General features: G+C 46.6%; 1 protein-coding gene across 1 annotated transcript in view; it reads right to left on the minus strand.

Moving 5' to 3' along the window:
• LOC122264285 (uncharacterized) overlaps positions 1-13,986 on the minus strand; it is a 16,571-nt gene extending 2,585 nt beyond the window's left edge. The window contains exons 1-3 of the mRNA XM_086547263.1: positions 13,720-13,986; positions 7,523-8,037; positions 1-338 (exon numbers count right to left, since the gene is read on the minus strand). The exon at positions 1-338 is cut by the window's left edge and continues 2,585 nt beyond it. Of these exons, the coding sequence (XP_086403389.1) occupies positions 1-338; positions 7,523-8,037; positions 13,720-13,837 (971 nt within the window). The 5' untranslated portion in view covers positions 13,838-13,986. The remainder of the gene's footprint in view (positions 339-7,522; positions 8,038-13,719) is intronic.
• Between the last annotated feature and the right edge of the window lie 6,014 nt (positions 13,987-20,000).

Genomic DNA, 20,000 nt, shown 5'->3' on the forward strand with positions numbered 1-20,000 from the left:
CGGTACTCCTCGCCCATGATCTCCTTGGTGACGGAGACACTGGGCGACAGGTTGCGGTGCACCATGGCGTAGTGCAGCTGGCACAGGATGGACACGATGTGGGTCTCGATGATGCGGAACTGCTGCAGGAACGAGCCCTGGTACAGAGCCTGGTCGAGGGTGACCTGCTCGATGCCCACGGCCAGGCGCTGCATCATTTCGTAGGCCTCCTGCAGCTGCGCGTCGAATTCCAGTGCGGTTTTGTCAATGGGCGGGATCGCCTTGATGAACTGCACGGTGACGCCGTTGGTGTGGACGTCCCTGAGTTCCTCCCAGTCCATGTGCAACACGTCTCTACTCTGCAACGGGAAGAGAGCACGGAAATATTAGGATCGGATTCAAGCGACGGCGCTTCACTGATATAGGTCATTCATATAGCTTCAACGGAGGTCCTTTTTCCACGAGGGAATCATATTCAGATGGATTTCTCAAAGGCAGTCATTTGCAAAATACAGGGAGAGCATTATATTACTCTTCGGACGATCAGAATAGCTTTACATCATGGTAATTGGATGATCCTAATACAATACACCCGAGAAAATGAAAAATCCCATTCCTTATTCCACGCATATCCATTTCACAATCGACTCGCAATCACAATCTATTTTCAACATCCGGGAGACAGCAATGCCATGGCAAAACAAATTAAAAAAAAAATAAAAATAAAAATAAAAATAGTAACAGCAACCTCAGCCCATAAGTAATAGACACAAACAAACCCGAAGAATTAGAAGAAACGTCTAAACTAAATAGAAATATAAAGAAACGAAGAAGGAGAAACCCCGAAGTGATTGATTTCATAATTTTTTTTTCGTCTTCAAATAAATCGAGGTATTGAGTGAAGCAAGAAGGCCGCACAGACAAGCAATCTCGTCGGGTATTTGAGCTCTCAGTCCCACCTACGACGGGGAAATGCGATCCCGTGTTCATAGAGAGGAAACGCCAAGGGAACCAGAGAATGGGGGACGTTTTCTGGTGTCCTTTCCTTCCCCATCTCCTTGTCTCCTCCTTCTTCTTCTTCTTCTTTTCTTCTTCTCCTTATTTAGATTTAACGATTTTTTTCTTTTTCTTATCCCCGTTCTTCGTACTCTATCTAGAGAGATCGTCGAGAATACCTCCTCTATTAGATTATACGAGAAAGAGATAAGAAGAGAGAGGGAAAGAGAGCGAGAGAGAGAGAAAGAGAGAGAGAGAGAGAGAGAGAGAGAGAGAGAGAGAGAGAGAGAGAGAGAGAGAGAGAGAGAGAGAGAGAGAGAGAGAGAGAGAGAGAGAGAGAGATTGAGAGAGAGAGAGAGAGAGATTGAGAGGAAGGAAGGCAGCCTGCGGCGGGGCGGCGGCTGCGGCAGATGGGTCACATGCCAAGCGAGCCCCGCAGCCGCCGGGCACGGAGGCAGGGCAACAGGTCGCACCGTCACGTGGCCGACCGACTCACTGCACCGCTGTTTTGGTCAAGCGAGACGGTCCGTCGCCCGCGCGGATCCCTTGCTCCGCTCTTTGGGTTCCGTACGCACGCACGAACGCACGCACGCACTCGCACGCAAGCACATGCAAGCGCGCACGGATGAGACGTACATACAGGCACACAGGTGGCAAGATGAGACCATATGACAACTCCATCTGTCACAACTCGCCACGTAAACTACCCCTTTCTGTCAAGACGAGTGTTCCCCCGTCCCTTACCCCCCTCCCCCTCTGTCGTGCAGGCGTGAGTCCCCATGGCAATATCTTGCCATATGGCGACCAAGGCCTCACGCACGTCCAAGGGCATATGGCCCATCCTCCAGAGGTCAGGGCTAGCTAGACGCGCTTGTCATAATGCACAACAGTGACGTAGAATTGGTTTGTTACAGTTAATAAGGAGTGGCTTTAATTAAAGAATAGATAAATGTATTTTTTTTTCTCGTTCTCAATTCCCTTTCAAATAGTTCGGCACACAGTTACGTCATCAAACATCATAAAAGCAAACAGGAAGATGAAAAAAAGGTCTGGCGAAATGTCCCGTTCTTCACCTTGAACGCATTAAAAACGGCCGGGTTCACTCACAAGAGTTCATTATCAGTTAAGATAATTTCGGCATGAGCTGAGGGCGCGTGGTACTTGATAAGAGGGCAGAGGTGAGCGAGTCTTAACCCCCCACCCCCACCCCCTCCCTCTCTCCATGTGCATAACCCCCACCCTAATCGCCACCCCCCCACAATCCCTCTCACCAGCGCAACCTCCCTCGGGACTCAAATGGGGAGAAAATATCCCCTAGAGTTTTCTCTCCCCCGATCGAAAAACAAACTCAAGCACAGCTAAAAAAAAAAAAAAAACGAAAAAAACGAAAAAAAAAAACATTCCTTTCTTAACACGGTGTAATTCCCCTCCATTAGCCACACGAACGTAGGATATTCCATAGCAACAGATCTATGATATGTTACTTAGGATTACGAAATCCTGATCCAAAAATAAAAAACAGGTTTCTTCGGAGATCTAGGAAGAAGAACTTGGTAATGGGCAAGAAGACAGTCTGCGTGCTGAGGGGGCGTGCCCACGTCTCAAGATTGTGCCTTCGCGTCTTCGAGACAACACTAGGGATGAAGAGTTTAGAATCTTGAATAGCAGTGATGAACAGGGGAGGAAGAGAGGGGAGAGGAGGAGGAGGAGGAGAGGAGAGGGGAGAGGAGGAAGAGAGGGGAGAGGAGGAGGAGGAGAGGAGGAGGAGGAGGAGGGGAGGAGAGAAGGAGGAGAGGGGAGAGGAGAGGAGGAGGAGGAGAGGGGAGAGGAGGAGGAGGAGGAGGAGAGGGGGGAGGAGGAAGGCATGAGGGATGACATGCCATCCAAGCAATGCGCGGTTGAGTAGCGAGTGTGCATTGTCATAATGTATACTCGCTGTTTAATAACACGTTAACTAAAACAAACACCACATTTGCATAGGACTCGACCCCCTACCCCCACTCCCCACCCTCCACCCGTCACCTTCATCATAATCGGTTAGAGATGGTCACAGAGATGGAGGTTTGGGTGGAGGCGTTTGCACTGCAGGCGGCAATAGTTAAGATAAACTCCATTGCGTGTTATTTGCAAGAGTGATTCGCACGCGCGTGTTAGCAGAGGCGATAGATAGCACAGGCCGGATTCTAGGTGTGTGTGTATATGTGTGTGTGTGTGTGTGTGTGTGTGTGTGTGTGTGTGTGTGTGTGTGTGTGTGTGTGTGTGTGTGTGTGTGTGTGTGTGTGTGTGTGTGTGTGTGTGTGTGCGTGTGTATAGGAGTGTGTGTGGAGCCAGCCAGGTCTGCCGGTCGACGTTGGTCCGGTGATGCAACAATGATCGCTTCGGAAATTCCCCGGCTCTGTAAGCAACTTCCGGTCGTGAGCGTCTGTCTGTCACCAACCCAATATGACACTCGCAAGATCGCGCCGCGTCCCCCTCTCTCATTAACGGTGAGTGGAGAGCCTCTTTCGTGGGAGGGAGGGAGGGAGGGAGGGAGGAGGAAGGGAGAGAGGGAAGGAAGGAGCGGGCGAGGGAGGGGTGAGGACTGGGGGGTTAAGGACCTTGCAGCAGGACTTCCAGAGGAGCCCGCCTGCTTGCTGTGTCACGCCGACGCGGTGCCTGGCGAAGGGGCGTCCGTGAGTGGGTGGGCAAGATGACGTACAAAGATCACCTTCGTCGGGATTTTCCGAAGTGGGCGTCAAGTGGGCCGTGACATGATAGTGTTCCAGCAAAGACCCATCCACCCATTTGCTCTCCCTTTTCCCCCTTTCCCTCCCTTTGTCCTCCTCTCTTTCCTTCTCACCTTTCCCTCTCCTTCCCTTATCTCGATCGCCTTCACCCTCACCCTCACCCTCACCCTCACCCTCAACCTCACCCTCGTCCTAAACTCCCCTTCCCCCAAGTGGGACTCACACAACTCTCACGCCCCTCGCGCTGACCTGAACCTCGAGTATGACACTCTCTGAACCTTTCTCCTTGGTCGACCAAGAAAGAAAGAAAGAAAGAAAGAAAGAAAAAATAAACATGAAGGGAGGAGGGGAATGAAAAGAAATCAAGTACGTTTTCGCCTTCGTCGCGTTAGCATGACCGCGCTTTGGGGGGAAGTGTACATATCGTGCCTGTAATAGGGATACAGTAAAAATATCGGGAATCCCCATGTGCGAGTGTGGTTACACCGTTGTCAGCCCTGCCAACAGGCGAGCGCGGCCACGGGTGCACGGCTCCCTCGAGGGCCCTGCGCCGCCGCCTCCTCCTGCTGCTCCTCCTCCTCCCCCTCCTCCTGCTTCCTTCGCGAATCCTAACACCTGCGGTCTTGAGTCTCACCTCTCGTCATTTTTGATTCATCATCGCACGAGAGAGAGAGAGAGAGAGAGATAGAAAAAAAAACAAATTCTAAGTTCTTCTCCCCTGTTTCTGGGAATCTCGAAAGCTTTTCTCGCCTCGCGGTCACGTGACTCATTTCTGCGGCCAGAGGAAACCCCAACCTTATGCTGTGACACCTGACGGCCGACTTTCGCCTGGCGAGAGGTATATCCGCCTCGGCGGCCGCATGACGTCATAACTCACGGATTCTCTCGCCCTCCGGAAACACTAGGATATATTGTATATAAACATGCCGAAACGAATTCTATACAATAGCTATGTAATTATAGACATTCGCACATCACATAACCGACACTCGCGTACGCATTAGAGCAATTCCATTCGCCGGCGGAGGGCGAGAGGGCAGGTAGAGCGTCCCCCCCCCCTCCCCCAAGATAATGGCCAAAGAAAAATGGGTCTTGTTGAAAGTGAAAGAAATAAAGATACACAGAGCGAAAGAAGGAGGCGTGGCAGGTCCTGGGACCAGTAACGCTGCTGGGGACCCACAGGAGGAGAGCCAGAGGAGAAGGGAGGAGGGGGAGGGGGGGAGAGACCGGCCGGACCACAATCTCCGGAAACTCTCCGGCTTATGGCATGCGGAGGGGGTGGGAAAGGGCGTAGGGGAGGGGGGGGAGGGAGGGAAGAACATAGCAGTGACGACCTTTGTGCTCTATGGAACCAATCCGGTTTCTTTTTGCGTTCTGTACGCCTAGGGTAGCCTTAGGCCTGCTCCTTCCGTACAGTATGATGATGAGTGTTTTCTCTCGATTGGCGAATCAATTCTCTATTAGCGATCGGATCAGAATCGAAGGCATGTAATCTCGACCGGAGGAAATCGCGAAGAAGCAGAATTTCCTTCAGGAAGGAAAACGCTTCAGTCACGTCTTCATTCACAGCTCGTGACACCTGACATTTGATTCAGTTAAAAGTTCCATTATAACTCTTTCGGCTGAATAACATGGGTCATTATCCCACCTTCCTCTCATCGTTGTCTAATCACTTATCCGGCTCGAAATGTCACCCGATAACCGCATAAACATCGGCAGAACTATGACATCACAGCATTGTTTACATTCCTCACCTATGTCTACACCTGGTCTTGGTCCCTCCCACTTTGGCGGTTCGGGGGACGTGATTGGCTCGATCGTTTCGATGACGCAAGAGTGACGTCATTTCTTTTCCAATGTGACGTAACTGATTCGTTGATTTCAATTTTAGAAAGTGACATAATGTACTCAAGATTCTCGAAAATTCGGCGTTATCACGAATGAACTTTAGGGTTACATTTTTCTTCTTCTTCTTCTTCTTCTTCTGGATGAAGAGGCTAATAAATGTGAGAGACAGCGATAACAATAAGCTGATACCGAATGAGATTCCTTTACCTGATTATCATGATGAGGAAGAGGCTAATAAATGTGAGAGACAGCGATAACAATAAGCTGATACCGAATGAGATTCCTTTACCTGATTATCATGATTTCCAGAAACTTTAGATAATTAATGAACGTTACTTAAGCGGTCACTTGCATCTTACCTTTCCTGTGATTCACCAGAAGTAAACTATAGGATTTTTACGTGACCAAAAGAGCTCAGTCAAATGACTAAGCGCTGAGGGCGTGAGAGTGGGGGAGGGGAAGAGTGAGGGGGCGAGGAAGAAGAGAAAGGGAGAGGAAGAAGGGTATAAAAGGAGAGCGAGAGAAGAGAGTTTATTCGTCCATACTATATACGGTGAGAGAGAGAAACAGAAAGAGTAAGAGAAAGCAAGAGAGAGAGAGAGAGAGAGAGAGAGATAGATAGATTGAGAGAGAGAGAGAGAGAGAGAGAGAGAGAGAGAGAGAGAGAGAGAGAGAGAGAGAGAGAGAGAGAGAGAGAGAGAGAGAGAGAGAAAGAGAGAGAGAGAGAGAGAGAGAGAGAGAGAGAGAAAGAGAGAGAGAGAAAAGAGAGAGAGAGAAAGAGAGAAAGAGAGGGAGAAAGAGAGAGAGAAAGAGAGAGAAACAGAGATAGGAAGAGAGAGAAAGAGACAGATTGCTCCTAACAATTCTTCCTCAATTCACAAACACACCTGCGTAAGACCTCGCCTAACTTACCCATACGTACACTCTCCAATAAATACAAGAGAGCGAAGGATAACAGTAAAAAAAACTCCTCAAATCCTCGAATAAAAGACAACTGGACGCGACAATGGGCCAAGTGAAATGGGACTATGAATATTCGATAGTTCTGAGAAAGGCTGTATTTTACGCCTAATCCTTTTCCATAATGGGCGGGGTTTTATCTAAAGAGAAACAGAAGCACCTTTGGGCTAAGGCTGCGTCTGTCAAGTGGTTGGAATATGGGAAAAGAAAATTCTGGAGAAAGAGGAGAAGAGAAAAAGAGAGAGTGAAGAGTATGGAGATAAAAAAAGGAGAAATAACAGAGCGAGGGGTAGGTAATCCAGGAATATGTGAAGAGACGGAGACAGGTAGAATGAACAAAATAATCCTATCGCCTTTTCGATACCTCGGGTGGTATATCTCTTCACACCTACCAAGGCATCCTAAATTTGTACATAACGTGTGCTAAAGAATAAGCCCTTATCGCGCCGGCATGCAGAGAACGCACGCTTATCTTATCATTAGTACAACACTGAAATACTTCAGACGGACTCTAGGCGTCGTCACCGTTCCACGCTCAACGCGGACGGCAATGCAACGTGTCGTAGCGTGTGCGTGCGTGCGTGCGTGCGTGCGTGCGAGTAGGCTGCCCCTATGCCTATAGATTCAACATGTCCCAACATGTCGTGATACACTCGTGCCCCGAGCAGCCCCGACGCCTCGTCCTGGAGCTGTGGCAAGGGCCGAGCGAGGCGCTGCTATCTCTGCGTCTCAGACAGGACACCAAGACGCGGGGCCGCCCGATATCGAATGTTATCACATTTCCGACCGCGGGATGAGTCACGCCGATCGAGAGATCTGCACTATGTTTCCGGAAGGCGTCGCGGCGAAGGTCAAGATGCCTCCGTCGGTCATTACCGCAATTAGAAGCTCATTCAGGATTGTAGATGCTCCCCCTGTATCGCAAATGACATTTCTTTGAATGCTGCCAAAGCAAGTCTGAATTCAAAACAAGACTGAACTGACTGATTGGGAAGGTGTGTGCGTCTACTTACAAAGTCGTTCTTGAACTGGACCATGTAGCTGATCGCCTTGGCCACCGCCAGGAGTATCTCGTAGCTGAGCGTTTGCTGAGTGTTGCTGGAGACATGCATCAGATTGGTGCATGGCTTCGACCAGTGGGCGACGGAGCGACGGGACCTGCTGCTTCCCGCGTCGTCAGGTTGGTCCTCCATGCTGGCTTGTCTGCTGCTGCTGCTGCTGCTACTGTCGCTGTTGCTACTGCCGCTGCTGCTGCTCTTACTTCTGCTGTTTCCTAAGAACTGGAGGAGCTGTTCGTCCGCGGATCTTAGGGTGTGCTGGGAAGACTGTTCTACGGCTTTCTGCACTTCAAGCAGGAGCTCCACCTCCAGGGCAGTGTCTACGGATTCTGCTGCTGCTGCTGCTGCTGCCGCCGCTGCCGCTGCTGCTTCTGCTGACGCTCTGTGGTGTGAGGCCCTTCTGCTTCTGACGGGGTTGGCTGATACTGGGCTCACCACAAGCAGCAATAGGAGGCACACTCGAGCCCAACCTGTAAGACAAGGTTGCTTTAGTCCTTTGCTTTCAGAACGAGGTTTGTCTGACTGTGGAAACGGTATCAGTACACTACTGTAATAACAGACGCAAGGCGGAGTGCCCTCGAGGGAGGGACAAGGATAATTTTTTTTTATTATTACTGGGCGCGAAATCATACATGACATGAGAAATGCTATAATATACTAAGTAATGTCCAGCTTAAACCCCCCTTTTCATTTCTTTAGGAGAAGAAAAAAAGAGTAGCCGACAGTTCCAAACTTTTCGCATGTCATTTATGTCAGTCGCGAAGAAAAATAAATATAATCATAGAACGAATCAGTATTTCAACAAGTAAAATGCGTAGGCGAGACAAGACACCTTCCGCTCCTCAATCGAACTGGAATTATCCAATGGCCGGATCATCCAATCAATCAAAGACACGCGAAATAATCATGAAAAAATGATCGCATACAAAACACCGAGAAAGAAAATCAAGGATAACAAAGTCCATAACCTAGATAACAGATAACAAACAAGAAGTAGATAAATGCGTGTATCCAGGGTCGAATCCAGATATGTCACCAGGCACCAGGAGAGTGTGTGTGAGTGTGTGTGTGTACGCGCGGTGAGTCTGTGTGTGTGTGTGTGTGTGTGTGCCTGTGTATGTGTGGCGTGTGCGGGACGGGGCAGCGTGTGGGTGAATCATTCTTTCTTGGAAGCTGTGACCCTGCCTACCACTAACACTTCTGCTGTGACACACACACGCGCGTACGCACACACGGAGACACGCACACGTCCAGATAGACATAGGCACGATCGTGCACATGTACAAGAGTACTCGCACATTGATCTGTGGTACCCTCGATCACGCACTCCATTCGTACACCGGCGCGCACATACGCACGCACCCCAAAACAAATAACACGAACAACTAAACGCACTGAATCTAAAGCGAACAAAAAGTGGTAGAGGCTGTTGTTAATCCAATTTTCTTAGACCTCGAAAAAGAGTGTGTTGCTTGTTGTTGGTAAACGTTAAGAGGCAGTGCTCACAAGCGGCGACACCACAGCAACGTTTATAAATCACTTTGAGGAGTAAATCACTAAATCAATGTCAAAGAGGGGGCGGGGAAGGCGGGGAAGGAAAGGCTAACGAAAGAGTAAGAAGAATAGGAGAAGGAGAAGGAGAAGGAGAAGGAGAAGGAGAAGGAGAAGAAGGAGAAGTAGACGAAGGAGAAAGCAGAATGAGTAGAAAAAAATATGAAGAAGAAGAAGAAGAGGGAGGAGGGTGAGATGAAGAAGAAGAAGAAGAAAAAGGAAAAGAAGAAGAAGAAGAAGAAGAAGAAGAAGGAGAAGGAATAGGAGAAAAGGAGAGTATGAGGGAAGCAAATCCAACAAAAGTGGAGACAACAGACAGACAGACAACAAGAGAGTGCAAGGTCCCACGGGAAGGTAGCGTGGCAGACGGTACCAAGGATGAGTCAGAGCGGAGTTATAAGTTATCTTGGCTTGGAACATCAGTTTAAGCTGTCCCGAACTTAGCGTATTGGGGTCTAACCGTCCTGGCTGTTACAGGAAGCCTTCATGACTAATTTCTTTTTTATTATGGGCATTTAAGTTGCACTTTTGAGGTTTGCAGCTACACTATGCTTGGGGAGATTGTTCCTCCTACAGCACGTGCTGCAAGAGGAATAATCATCAACGTTCCGTGCATCTTCTTTGTCCCAAGGCAAACGTGTGTGCATACATACACGCACACACACAAAGGCATACCAAAACACCAATCCACATGCACGCACACAAAGATACAAACACACCTACCCACATGTATACACTCAAACATACAAACACACATGCACAAACAAAACACCCACACATATACACAAGCATACAAACAAACTTACACACAAACAATAAAACAATCTCACACAAGCAGACACAAACACACATACACACAAACACTGACAGACAGACAAACACAAGCTCGCCCCAGCCGCCAAACTCCACTCTCTTTTTCCGACTTAGTGACCGGTAATGCCAGAAATGCCCAGATGCCCTCCTATGCCCTTCTACCCTTCGCTAACAGAGCCTTACCCTTGAGCGCCCTTCCGACACGCTCTCGCTCATTTGCCGTCTGGAAGAATGCGCCCGCGTGTGTGCGTGTGTGCGTGTGTGCGTGTGTGTGTGTGTGTGTGTGTGTGTGTGTGTGTGTGTGTGTGTGTGTGTGTGTGTGTGTGTGTGTGTGTATAGAAGTATGATGTTACAGATGATTGAACGTTGAAAGATATTGAGAAATAAAAGGGAAAAGCACAAAAGCACAAAGACAAACACACACACATCCACACGCTCATAGTATTTTTTTTCGGTCATAGTGCGAGTCGAGAGGAGAGAGAGGAGGAGGAGGAGGAGGAGGAGGAGAGTAGATATGATGAGGGAGGAGAGAGGTGGGAGGAGGGGAAGGGGGAGGAAGAGAGGGAGAGAAGAGGGCGGGCGATCGGACGGGGTGAGGCTGAGAGGAGGGGGGAGGAGAGGAGAGGAGAAGGGGAGAGGGGGAGGGGGGGGGAGGGAGGGGTAGGGAGGCTGCTCACCGGGTTCCCTCAACATAACACCACTGTTCCTCCTGAAACCCGATTGCGTCATCTGGTCTGCATTATCTCCTTAAGTAATTCATGCATTGGCGGCGCATTTCCGACCCGAAATCACGCGAAAGTTTTCGCAGCGAAGAGAGCCGAGCCGTGGCCCTTTTTTTTTTTTTTTTTACTACAATGGAGCGATGTACAGTCGAAATTGAAGGGTGACCACTTTGAATTATTGGCCGCGAGAGGAAATTGGGTGGTTTTAACGAGCGCATTCCCAGATAATAAAACGCTGATCCCTTGATGGCATTATACGTGCAGCGTTGATAACTCACACTTGTGCATTTTTGTCGGCTTGGCTCTCTCGGATGGACACTGGTTCGCGCTCGCCCGCCCGCCCGCGCGCGTGTGTGTGTGTGTGCGTGTGTGTGTGTGTGATTTCTCTCTCTCTCTCTCTCTCTCTCTCTCTTCTCTCTCTCTCTCTCTCTCTCTCTCTCTCTCTCTCTCTCTCTCTCTCTCTCTCTCTCCCTCTCTACCAAATACACACAGACATCATCCTTTGTCCTCTACTAATCCCCTAATTACAATTTACAACAATCACTCCGATACCAATGCACACAATTAGGCATGAAGAGCGCCATCTCACCCACCCACCCACCCGCAACCGCAACACCCGCACTGGGAGATGATATAACCGCGCATGGCATGGGATAATGAGAGTCTAATTGCATCAAACAGCGGTCAGAAGTACCACCTTGTGTATGTGTGTGTGTGTGTGTGTGTGTGTGTGTGTGTGTGTGTGTGTGTGTGTGTGTGTGTGTGTGTGTGTGTGTGTGTGTGTCTTGGTGCGTCCTGGCCTCTTCCTACGCCCCGACACCAAGCATACACTCCAACACCAGTCAGGCAGGTCACCTTGACTAAAAATGTTAAATATATGGGTCGCAAAAGCTACAATGGAGGGTCGGGTATAAAAAAAAGAGAGGGAAAGATGAAAAAAAAAGTAGTCAAAAAAACGTTACTCTGTGAGCATAATAGCTGTGTTAGAGTCTGTCAATCAAGAACTTTGATACAGGATATTATTACAGACTATTGGAGATCAGGCGGTAAGTTCGGTCACTATTTTGCGCGTATAAAACGCCCACTGCTTTAATTAAAGACATACACGCACATACAACCCCGTTTATCTCTCCAGATCTGCATACCCGCTAGGAGACTCTAGCTAGACGTCCAAAAGCGCCTCTCCACTTAAGGCAAATTATGTGTCCTGCACAGTTTTCACCCATCAGTGTTTAAGTCTGGTATCTACATGGGGACGTGTGTGACGGGAATGGGGATCTCTCTCTCGCCCCTTTCTCTCTCTCTCTCTCTCTCTCTCTCTCTCTCTCTCTCTCTCTCTCTCTCTCTCTCTCTCTCTCTCTCTCTCTCTCTCTCTCTCTCATTCGCTTTTCATAAATTGTTCTAATGATAAAACGAGGGAATCTCTCTCATGTTTGTCATCTCATTTCATCTTTGCCATATGTCATTAATCTCTGGACGAGAGATGGAGATAGATAGATAGATAGATAGAGAGAGGGAGAGAGGGAGAGAGAGAGAGAGAGAGAGAGAGGGGGGGGGGAGGGAGAGGGAGAGGGAGAGGGAGAGAGAGAGAGAGAGAGAGAGAGAGAGAGAGAGAGATTGATAGAGAATGAGATAGATAGATAGATAGATAGATAGAGAGAGAGAGGAGATGGAGAGAGAGAGAGACGGGATAGGGGACTAAAACGTTTGATTGACAAGACGTCACATACCAAAACTAACTCGGCTCAACTGAACTACTCGTCATAACTTGAGAGGAAACAAAAAAGGAAAAAAAGAAATATATATATATTTTTCTCTCTCTCCTCTTTGTCACACGCATAAAAGTGAGTTTGGAAGAGCTTTTATTCACGGGCATATTAGTCGTGACAACATTGTTGTGTGTGTTGGAACTGAACCATCCGGGTGCCGTGTGAAGGCTATTCCAATTCTTGCTTAACTAAAAAAAAACAAAAAAACTCCTCCTCTGATGTATTTCTGTTTCGTCTAATGATCTAATTACTTTAGAAGAGAAAAAAAACAGACTTATACTTGCTTTAACCATTTAGTTGTTCGCCATGACTAACGCGATTACGTTAACCCCGAATGAGTGTTTTCCTGTGCCATGTGTATCTCTAAGAATGCACAGGAAGGAAGTGTTATCCCTGTGTTTTTTTTTTTTTTTCTCTCCTTCCCTCCCTTTAGCCGAGACGTCACTCATCAACTTGACACACAATTCCACACTCTCGCAAAGAAGAAGACGAACAACAACAACAACAACATTAATGAACACTAATCCATGAACACCAAACTACGGGCAAGAGAGCGACTGAGAATGGGCGTCTGGTATCACAGGATGACGCCATGTGCCGGGGACGCTCTGTGCCTCCTCTCGCCTCCCGCCCTTGCTCATCATACCTGTCCCTCGCACAGAAACGTTTACGGGCAACATCGCACCCCCGCCTTTCGTCTTACACTTCGATTTATGGATTGCTGTTGGCGTTTTGATGCGATGCTCTTACTTTTGAGATTATGATTATTTGTTTGCTAAAGACCGAGTAGTGTTTGTTTATATGAATTTACAGCCATGTACATTTCAACATTATATATATATATATATATATATATATATATATATATATATATATATATACACACAAATATACATATACACCTTATATCATGCAATTCAACATCAAAACACTAACAAGCAGGACAATCTGACACTTTCCCCAGGCAAGCAGCATTTTTTTTTTTTTTTTTTTTTTTTTTTTTTTTTTATTTTTTTTTTTTTTTTTTTTTTTTTTTTTTTATTATTTTTTTTTTTTTTTTTTTTTTTTTTTTTTTTTTTTTTTTTTTTATTTTTTTTTTTTTTTTTATTTTTTTTTTTGTCACTCCATTTTCTTTTTTTTTTTCTTTTTTTTTTTTTTTTTTTTTGTCCCCCCCTATCCCCGCCGCCCCCCTAATATGAAGAGCGAGTGATTTCAGGACATCGCACCGGTTAACAAAACTGCGAAATTAACAGCAAATTGTGATCTGATATCAAGAGTATCATAAAACTGTACTTACCAATAGATTTCCGTAGCAAAGATTTGTTTCTGTATGTTGAGGTAGTCACATTATTCGAACACACATGTGCAACCAGAGCTGTGTTGGCGCGAACACACATATTGTCATAGACACTCATTTCTATGATTTCACTTATAATATACTTTTTTTTATATCAAATACACAACACAGTGAGCCACTCAGAATTTGGCTTCACAATATTCCTCCCTCAGTGCTGTCTAGACTCACTATCGAAAAGGCTTGTTGTGACTTCAGCTGTGAGTCTGTCATGTATTTAAACCTTCCTTAGTCGACCGTGACGTCACTGCGCGCGCCGCTTCGGGGGCGGGGCTTATTCATTCATAGAGTGGGGGCTGCAATTTACTACAGGTCATCTCGTCGGCCCCGTATTGCGAAAACAGATTCCCATCATCTCTAATGTAATCCACATCCTAATAATGCAGTCAGGCTGCTCTTCACCTTAAGGAAATTAGTTATTGTCTCGGGCAACATATGGCGCGTCCTGGCCACCAATGCTCGGGCTGGACTCGCTGTACAGTTGCACAGAGACGCCGTGAGAAATGGTAGGGAATTTGCCTCAGACCTTCCCGCGAATAGACCGAGTTATTCAAACGTGCTTGCATGTCGAGACTCAGTCTCACAACGTGCATATTCATCACCTCTCTCACTACGAACAATCTAAATAGGAAACAAAACACCTACGTATTCCCAAGATCCCCTTTTATCGAGCTGCTCATCTTGGAAAGTTGATAAGCGAAATATTACTGATTAGCCAACACAAACACCGTATCGTATTTCCCGTTCACAGTCACTCGTTTCCACCATACTTGACCTACTTGGTTGTGCCGTGATTGCGCCCCCTATACATCCTCTGCACACATGCGGACTTGACTGTGTTTGTATATCACAGACTTTCTTTTTTTCTCAGGGCCCTGGCGGATTGCCGCTTTCACGTCAAAAAGAAACGCAAACACAAGTTTTACTTGAAAAGCTTCGGCCGCTAATTAGTTTTAATCTATTCCAAGAGCATCTGATGAATTAATACACGAGACAAGGTGATCTAATCGATGTTGACTTAAAATACTATTTTCGAACGAAAACGATAAACAACCGGGTCAAAGTGGGTGATATATCCCGTATACTTTTAACGCGGGTGTGGCCCGAAGATTAAACCTTCCTTAGTCGACCGTGACGTCACTGCGCGCGCCGCTTCGGGGGCGGGGCTTATTCATTCATAGAGTGGGGGCTGCAATTTACTACAGGTCATCTCGTCGGCCCCCTTAAGTGTCGAAATCAGGATTCCCAACATTCACTAATGTAATCCCGACATTCCTAATAATGCAGTCAGGCTGCTTTTCACCTTAAGGAAATTAGTTATTTTCTCTGGCAACATATGGCGCGTCCTGGCCACCAATGCTCGGGCTGGACTCGCTGTACAGTTGCAAGAGAGACGCCGTGAGAGAATGGTAGGGAATTTGCTCAGACCTTCCCGGGCTGAATAGGACCGTAGTTTATTTCAACGTGGCTGCATTTCGAGACTCGGAGTCTGCAACTTTGCATATTGCATCACCTCTCATCACTACTACACAAAATAGGAAACAAAACACGCTACGTATTCCAATATCCCCTTTTATCGGGAGTCAGTCATCTTGGAAAGTTGATAAGCGAAATATTACTGAGATAGTCAACACAAACACCTTATCGTATTCTCCGGTTCACTTCTACACGTTCCAACATGACCCTACATGGTTGTGCGCGTGATTGCGTCCCCCTATACATCCTCTGCACACATGCTGACATGAGCTTGTTGTTTGTAAATCACAGACTTGTAATTATTTTCTCATGGGCGCCTGGCGGATGCCTCTTTCACGTCAAAAAAAGGCAAAACTACAAGTATTACTAAAATTCTTCGTTCGCTAAATTAGTTTAAATCTAGTCGCATGAGGAGCTTCTTATGAATTAATAGGCATCGTAGACAAAGGTTATCTAATCGGATGTTGACTTAAAAAACTAGTTTTCGAACGAAAACGAAAAACAACCGGGTCAAAGGTGGGTGGATATATCCCGTAGACTTTTTACGCGTGTGTGCCCGGTAGTATTTAAACCTTCCTTAGTCGACCGTGACGTCACTGCGCGCGCCGCTTCGGGGGCGGGGCTTATTCATTCATAGAGTGGGGGCTGCAATTTACTACAGGTCATCTCGTCGGCCCCCTTAAGTGTCGAAATCAGGATTCCCAACATTCACTAATGTAATCCCGACATTCCTAATAATGCAGTCAGGCTGCTTTTCACCTTAAGGAAATTAGTTATTTTCTCTGGCAACATATGGCGCGTCCTGGCCACCAATGCTCGGGCTGGACTCGCTGTACAGTTGCAAGAGAGACGCCGTGGGAGAATGGTAGGGAATTTGCTCAGACCTTCCCGGGCTGAATAGGACCGTAGTTTATTTCAACGTGGCTGCATTTCGAGACTCGGAGTCTGCAACTTTGCATATTGCATCACCTCTCATCACTACTACACAAAATAGGAAACAAAACACGCTACGTATTCCAATATCCCCTTTTATCGGGAGTCAGTCATCTTGGAAAGTTGATAAGCGAAATATTACTGAGATAGTCAACACAAACACCTTATCGTATTCTCCGGTTCATTTCTACACGTTCCAACATGACCCTACATGGTTGTGCGCGTGATTGCGTCCCCCTATACATCCTCAGCATACATGCTGACATGAGCTTGTTGTTTGTAAATCACAGACTTGTAATTATATTCTCATGGGCGCCTGACGGATGCTTCTTTCACTTCAAAAAAAGGCAAAATTACAAGTATTACTAAAATTCTTCGTTTCCTAAATTAGTTTGAACCTAGTCGCAAGAGGAGCTTTTTATAAATTAATAGGCATCGTAGACAAAGGTTATCTAATCGGTTGTTGACTTAAAAAACTAGTTTTCGAACGAAAACGAAAAACAACCGGGTCAAAGGTGGGTGGATATATCCCGTAGACTTTTTACGCGGTGTGGGTGGCCCGGGTAGGAGGGGAGGGGAGGGGCAGGTGGTGGTGGAGGAGGAGGAGGAGGAGGGAGGAAGAGAGGAGGGAGGAGGAGGAGGAGGAGGAGGAGGAGGAGGAGGAGAGGAGGAGGAGGAGGAGGAGGAGGGAGGGAGGAGGAGGAGGAGGAGGAGGGGGGAAGGAGGAGGAGGAGGAAAAGAGGAAGAAGAATAAGAAGGGGGAGAAGAAAAAGAATAAGGAAATGGAGGAAAAGAAGATGGAGAAGGAGAATGAGAAGAATGAGAAGGAACGAGAAGGAGGAACAGGAAGGGGAAGGGAAGGAAAGTGGAGGAAGAGGAGAAGAAGAAGAAAAGAGGAAGCGAAGTTGGATAAGGAAGACGGAGAAGAAAGAGAAGGAAGGAAGAAGAAATGAAGGAAGGAAGGAAGAGGGAGGAGGGTGATGGGCCCTAGCACCTACATTAGCTTTCGTTATTAACTTTCGCTGCATCCTCACACTTCTCGTTAGGCTATGATGCTCGCACCCCCCCCCCCTTGCTCTTGCATCACACTTCACACACACATTCTCTCTCTCTCTCCCTCTCTCTCTCTCTCTCTCTCTCTCTCTCTCTCTCTCTCTCTCTCCCGCTCTCTCTCTCTCTCTCTCTCTCTCTGAGATGTACGTAATCACTTGTCTCAATAAACTCGTCAAAGTCAAAGTCTCTCTCTCTCTCTCTCTCTCTCTCTCTCTCTCTCTCTCTCTCTCTCTCTCTCTCTCTCTCTCTCTCTCTCTCTCTCTCTCTCTCTCTGAGATGTACGTAATCACTTGTCTCAATAAACTCGTCAAAGTCAAAGTCTCTCTCTCTCTCTCTCTCTCTCTCTCTCTCTCTCTCTCTCTCTCTCTCCCTCTCTCTCTCTCTCTCCCCTCTCTACGCAAGCAATCTATCCAAACCAACCCTGGCAATCTCTACCTTCCACGATGCACTCTCCCTTTTTCCCCCGAGCTGAATTATAGTCTTATTCATCTCCCTCGGTCACCCTTATCACCCCCCTCTTCCACCCTTTCTTTGCCTTGAGTACCTATCACACTTCACTACAAGGCCCAAAGTGCATCGTCGTGCACACTTTTGCTTGGAGTACCTCGCTATCTGCATCACTATCGCGTCAAATCACACTAAATTCTAAATTACTTCACCTGCCTCGAGATCTCTACAAACAAACATCTGCATTAGTGTTTTTTTTTTCTTTAGTTTTTGTGTGTGTGTGTTTTTTGTGTTTGTGTGTTTGTTTGTGTTTTAGTGTCTGTTTGTGTGTTTTAGTGTTTGTTTGTGTGTTTTAGTGTTTGTTTGTGTGTGTTTTTGTGTTTTCGTGTGTGTTGTTATGATTGTGTGTGTGTGTTATGTTTGTGTGTGTGTGTGTGTGTGTGTGTATGTGTGTGTGTGTGTGTGTGTGTGTGTGTTTGTGAAGCGTGGGCGACACCTTTAACATTAGGCTAAATATTTGGACGGGAGCGAAATGGAGCCTCATAATCACATTCTACAGAACTTGAACAATGAGCCTGAAACGAAGAAATAATGAACCTCTAAAAATACCGTAACATTTTGTTCAAAACCGAAAGATGCAAAGAAGCTTTATATAGTTCATCCACTGACGCGCCTACATGTGGGATGATGATAGTTCATTCGGGAAAAAAGGAAGGTTATTTCTGTAAGTGGCATATGCCTTTTCATTTACAGGTGACAGATTTTTTTTTTTTTACGTACATATATTTATGAGTATATCTATAACATATACATACACAAAAACTCGTGTGTGTACGTGTGTGTGTGTGTGTGTGTGTGTGTGTGTGTGTGTGTGTGTGTGTGTGTGTGTGTGTGTGTGTGTGTGTGTGTGTGTGTGTGTGTGCGTATGTGTGTGCGCCTGTGTGAGGCAGAGAGGGAGGAAGGGAGGGAGGGAGGGAGGGAGGGAGGGAGAGAGAGAGAGAGAGAGAGAGAGAGAGAGAGAGAGAGAGAGAGAGAGAGAGAGAGAGAGAGAGAGAGAGAGAGAGAGAGAGAGAGAGAGAGAAAGAAAGAAAGAAAGAAAGAAAGAAAGAAAGAAAGAAAGAGAGAAAGAAAGAGAGACAGAGAGAGAGAGAGAGAGAGAAAATATGTGCAAGCAGTTTCAATCTACATCAGTATCCCGTAAAACTCAACCGCTATGCATTACTTAATTGAACCGGAATCAATAACCCTCATCCCTTAGCTATTTTTCTCCACCATCTTCTCCGCCCATTTTCCGAACTCTACATCTAACTAAACTCACCGCTACATCAAGCTAACCTATTTTCTCCTGGATCCGACGCACGAATGGTCGATAAGCGCATCCTGCTACTCATACACTTAGCGGAAAAAAAGCCGAAAGCACGGCATGTCGCTCGATAACATTGTTGACTTCCCTTGCGTGTGGAATTTCTCAAGCTCGTTTCCTTTTTCTGTAAAACGACTGGCATAAGAGTTCTAAGAGTTCGTTTTATAGCACACTCACCTACATATACATATATACACATCTGCCTACCTACACAATGCTTTATATAGTGTATGTTGTATGTATGTATGTATGTACGTATGTATGTATGTATGTACGTGTATTAATTACACATATTTGTGTATGTGTGTGTATTTATAACCCCCCCCCCACACACACACACAGAGACTTGCATGTATGTACATGTATTTATATCCTATTTTTTCACCTAAAATTGGGTATGTCAAAAAGTGTTACTTCGATTATCCAAAAAATGTGTCGTTTCTAAAACTTACCAAATAGTCTGTGTTATAATCATAACAGCAACAATAACAATTACTTTCTTGTTGTGTTAACAGTAAGTGACGGAAATAACGAAAATAGACGGTAAATTAATGTAATAACTACAACACTAATAAATAAATCCGACGAATTCAAAATCAAATATACCAAGCCATTCGAAAGAAATATACAGCAGCAGGTAACACGGAAGGGGACGGGTAGGGGTAGGAGTAGGGGCAGGGGAGGGGGAAGAGGAAGGGGCAGGGGCAAGGGAAGGGGGAAGGGCAGGGGCAGGGCCAGGGGAAGGGGGAAGGGCAGGGGCAGGGGAAGGCGTATGGGAAGGGGGAAGAGGAGGGGGAGGGGGAAGTTGTTGATGGGATACATCGGTATTTGTTTTTCTTTTCTTTCGAAGGATGACTCATCTAATATATCAAAGAAAATAAATCTTCCGGGAGTTCATTGAATCTACAGAGGACTGCCGACAAACATGTCTTTGATGGACCGGTTCCTTACG

The sequence above is a fragment of the Penaeus japonicus genome, unplaced genomic scaffold, assembly GCF_977035675.1.
Source record: "Penaeus japonicus unplaced genomic scaffold, GWHDUDI00000001_assembly GWHDUDI00000019, whole genome shotgun sequence".
NCBI classification, from domain to species: Eukaryota; Metazoa; Arthropoda; class Malacostraca; order Decapoda; family Penaeidae; genus Penaeus; species Penaeus japonicus.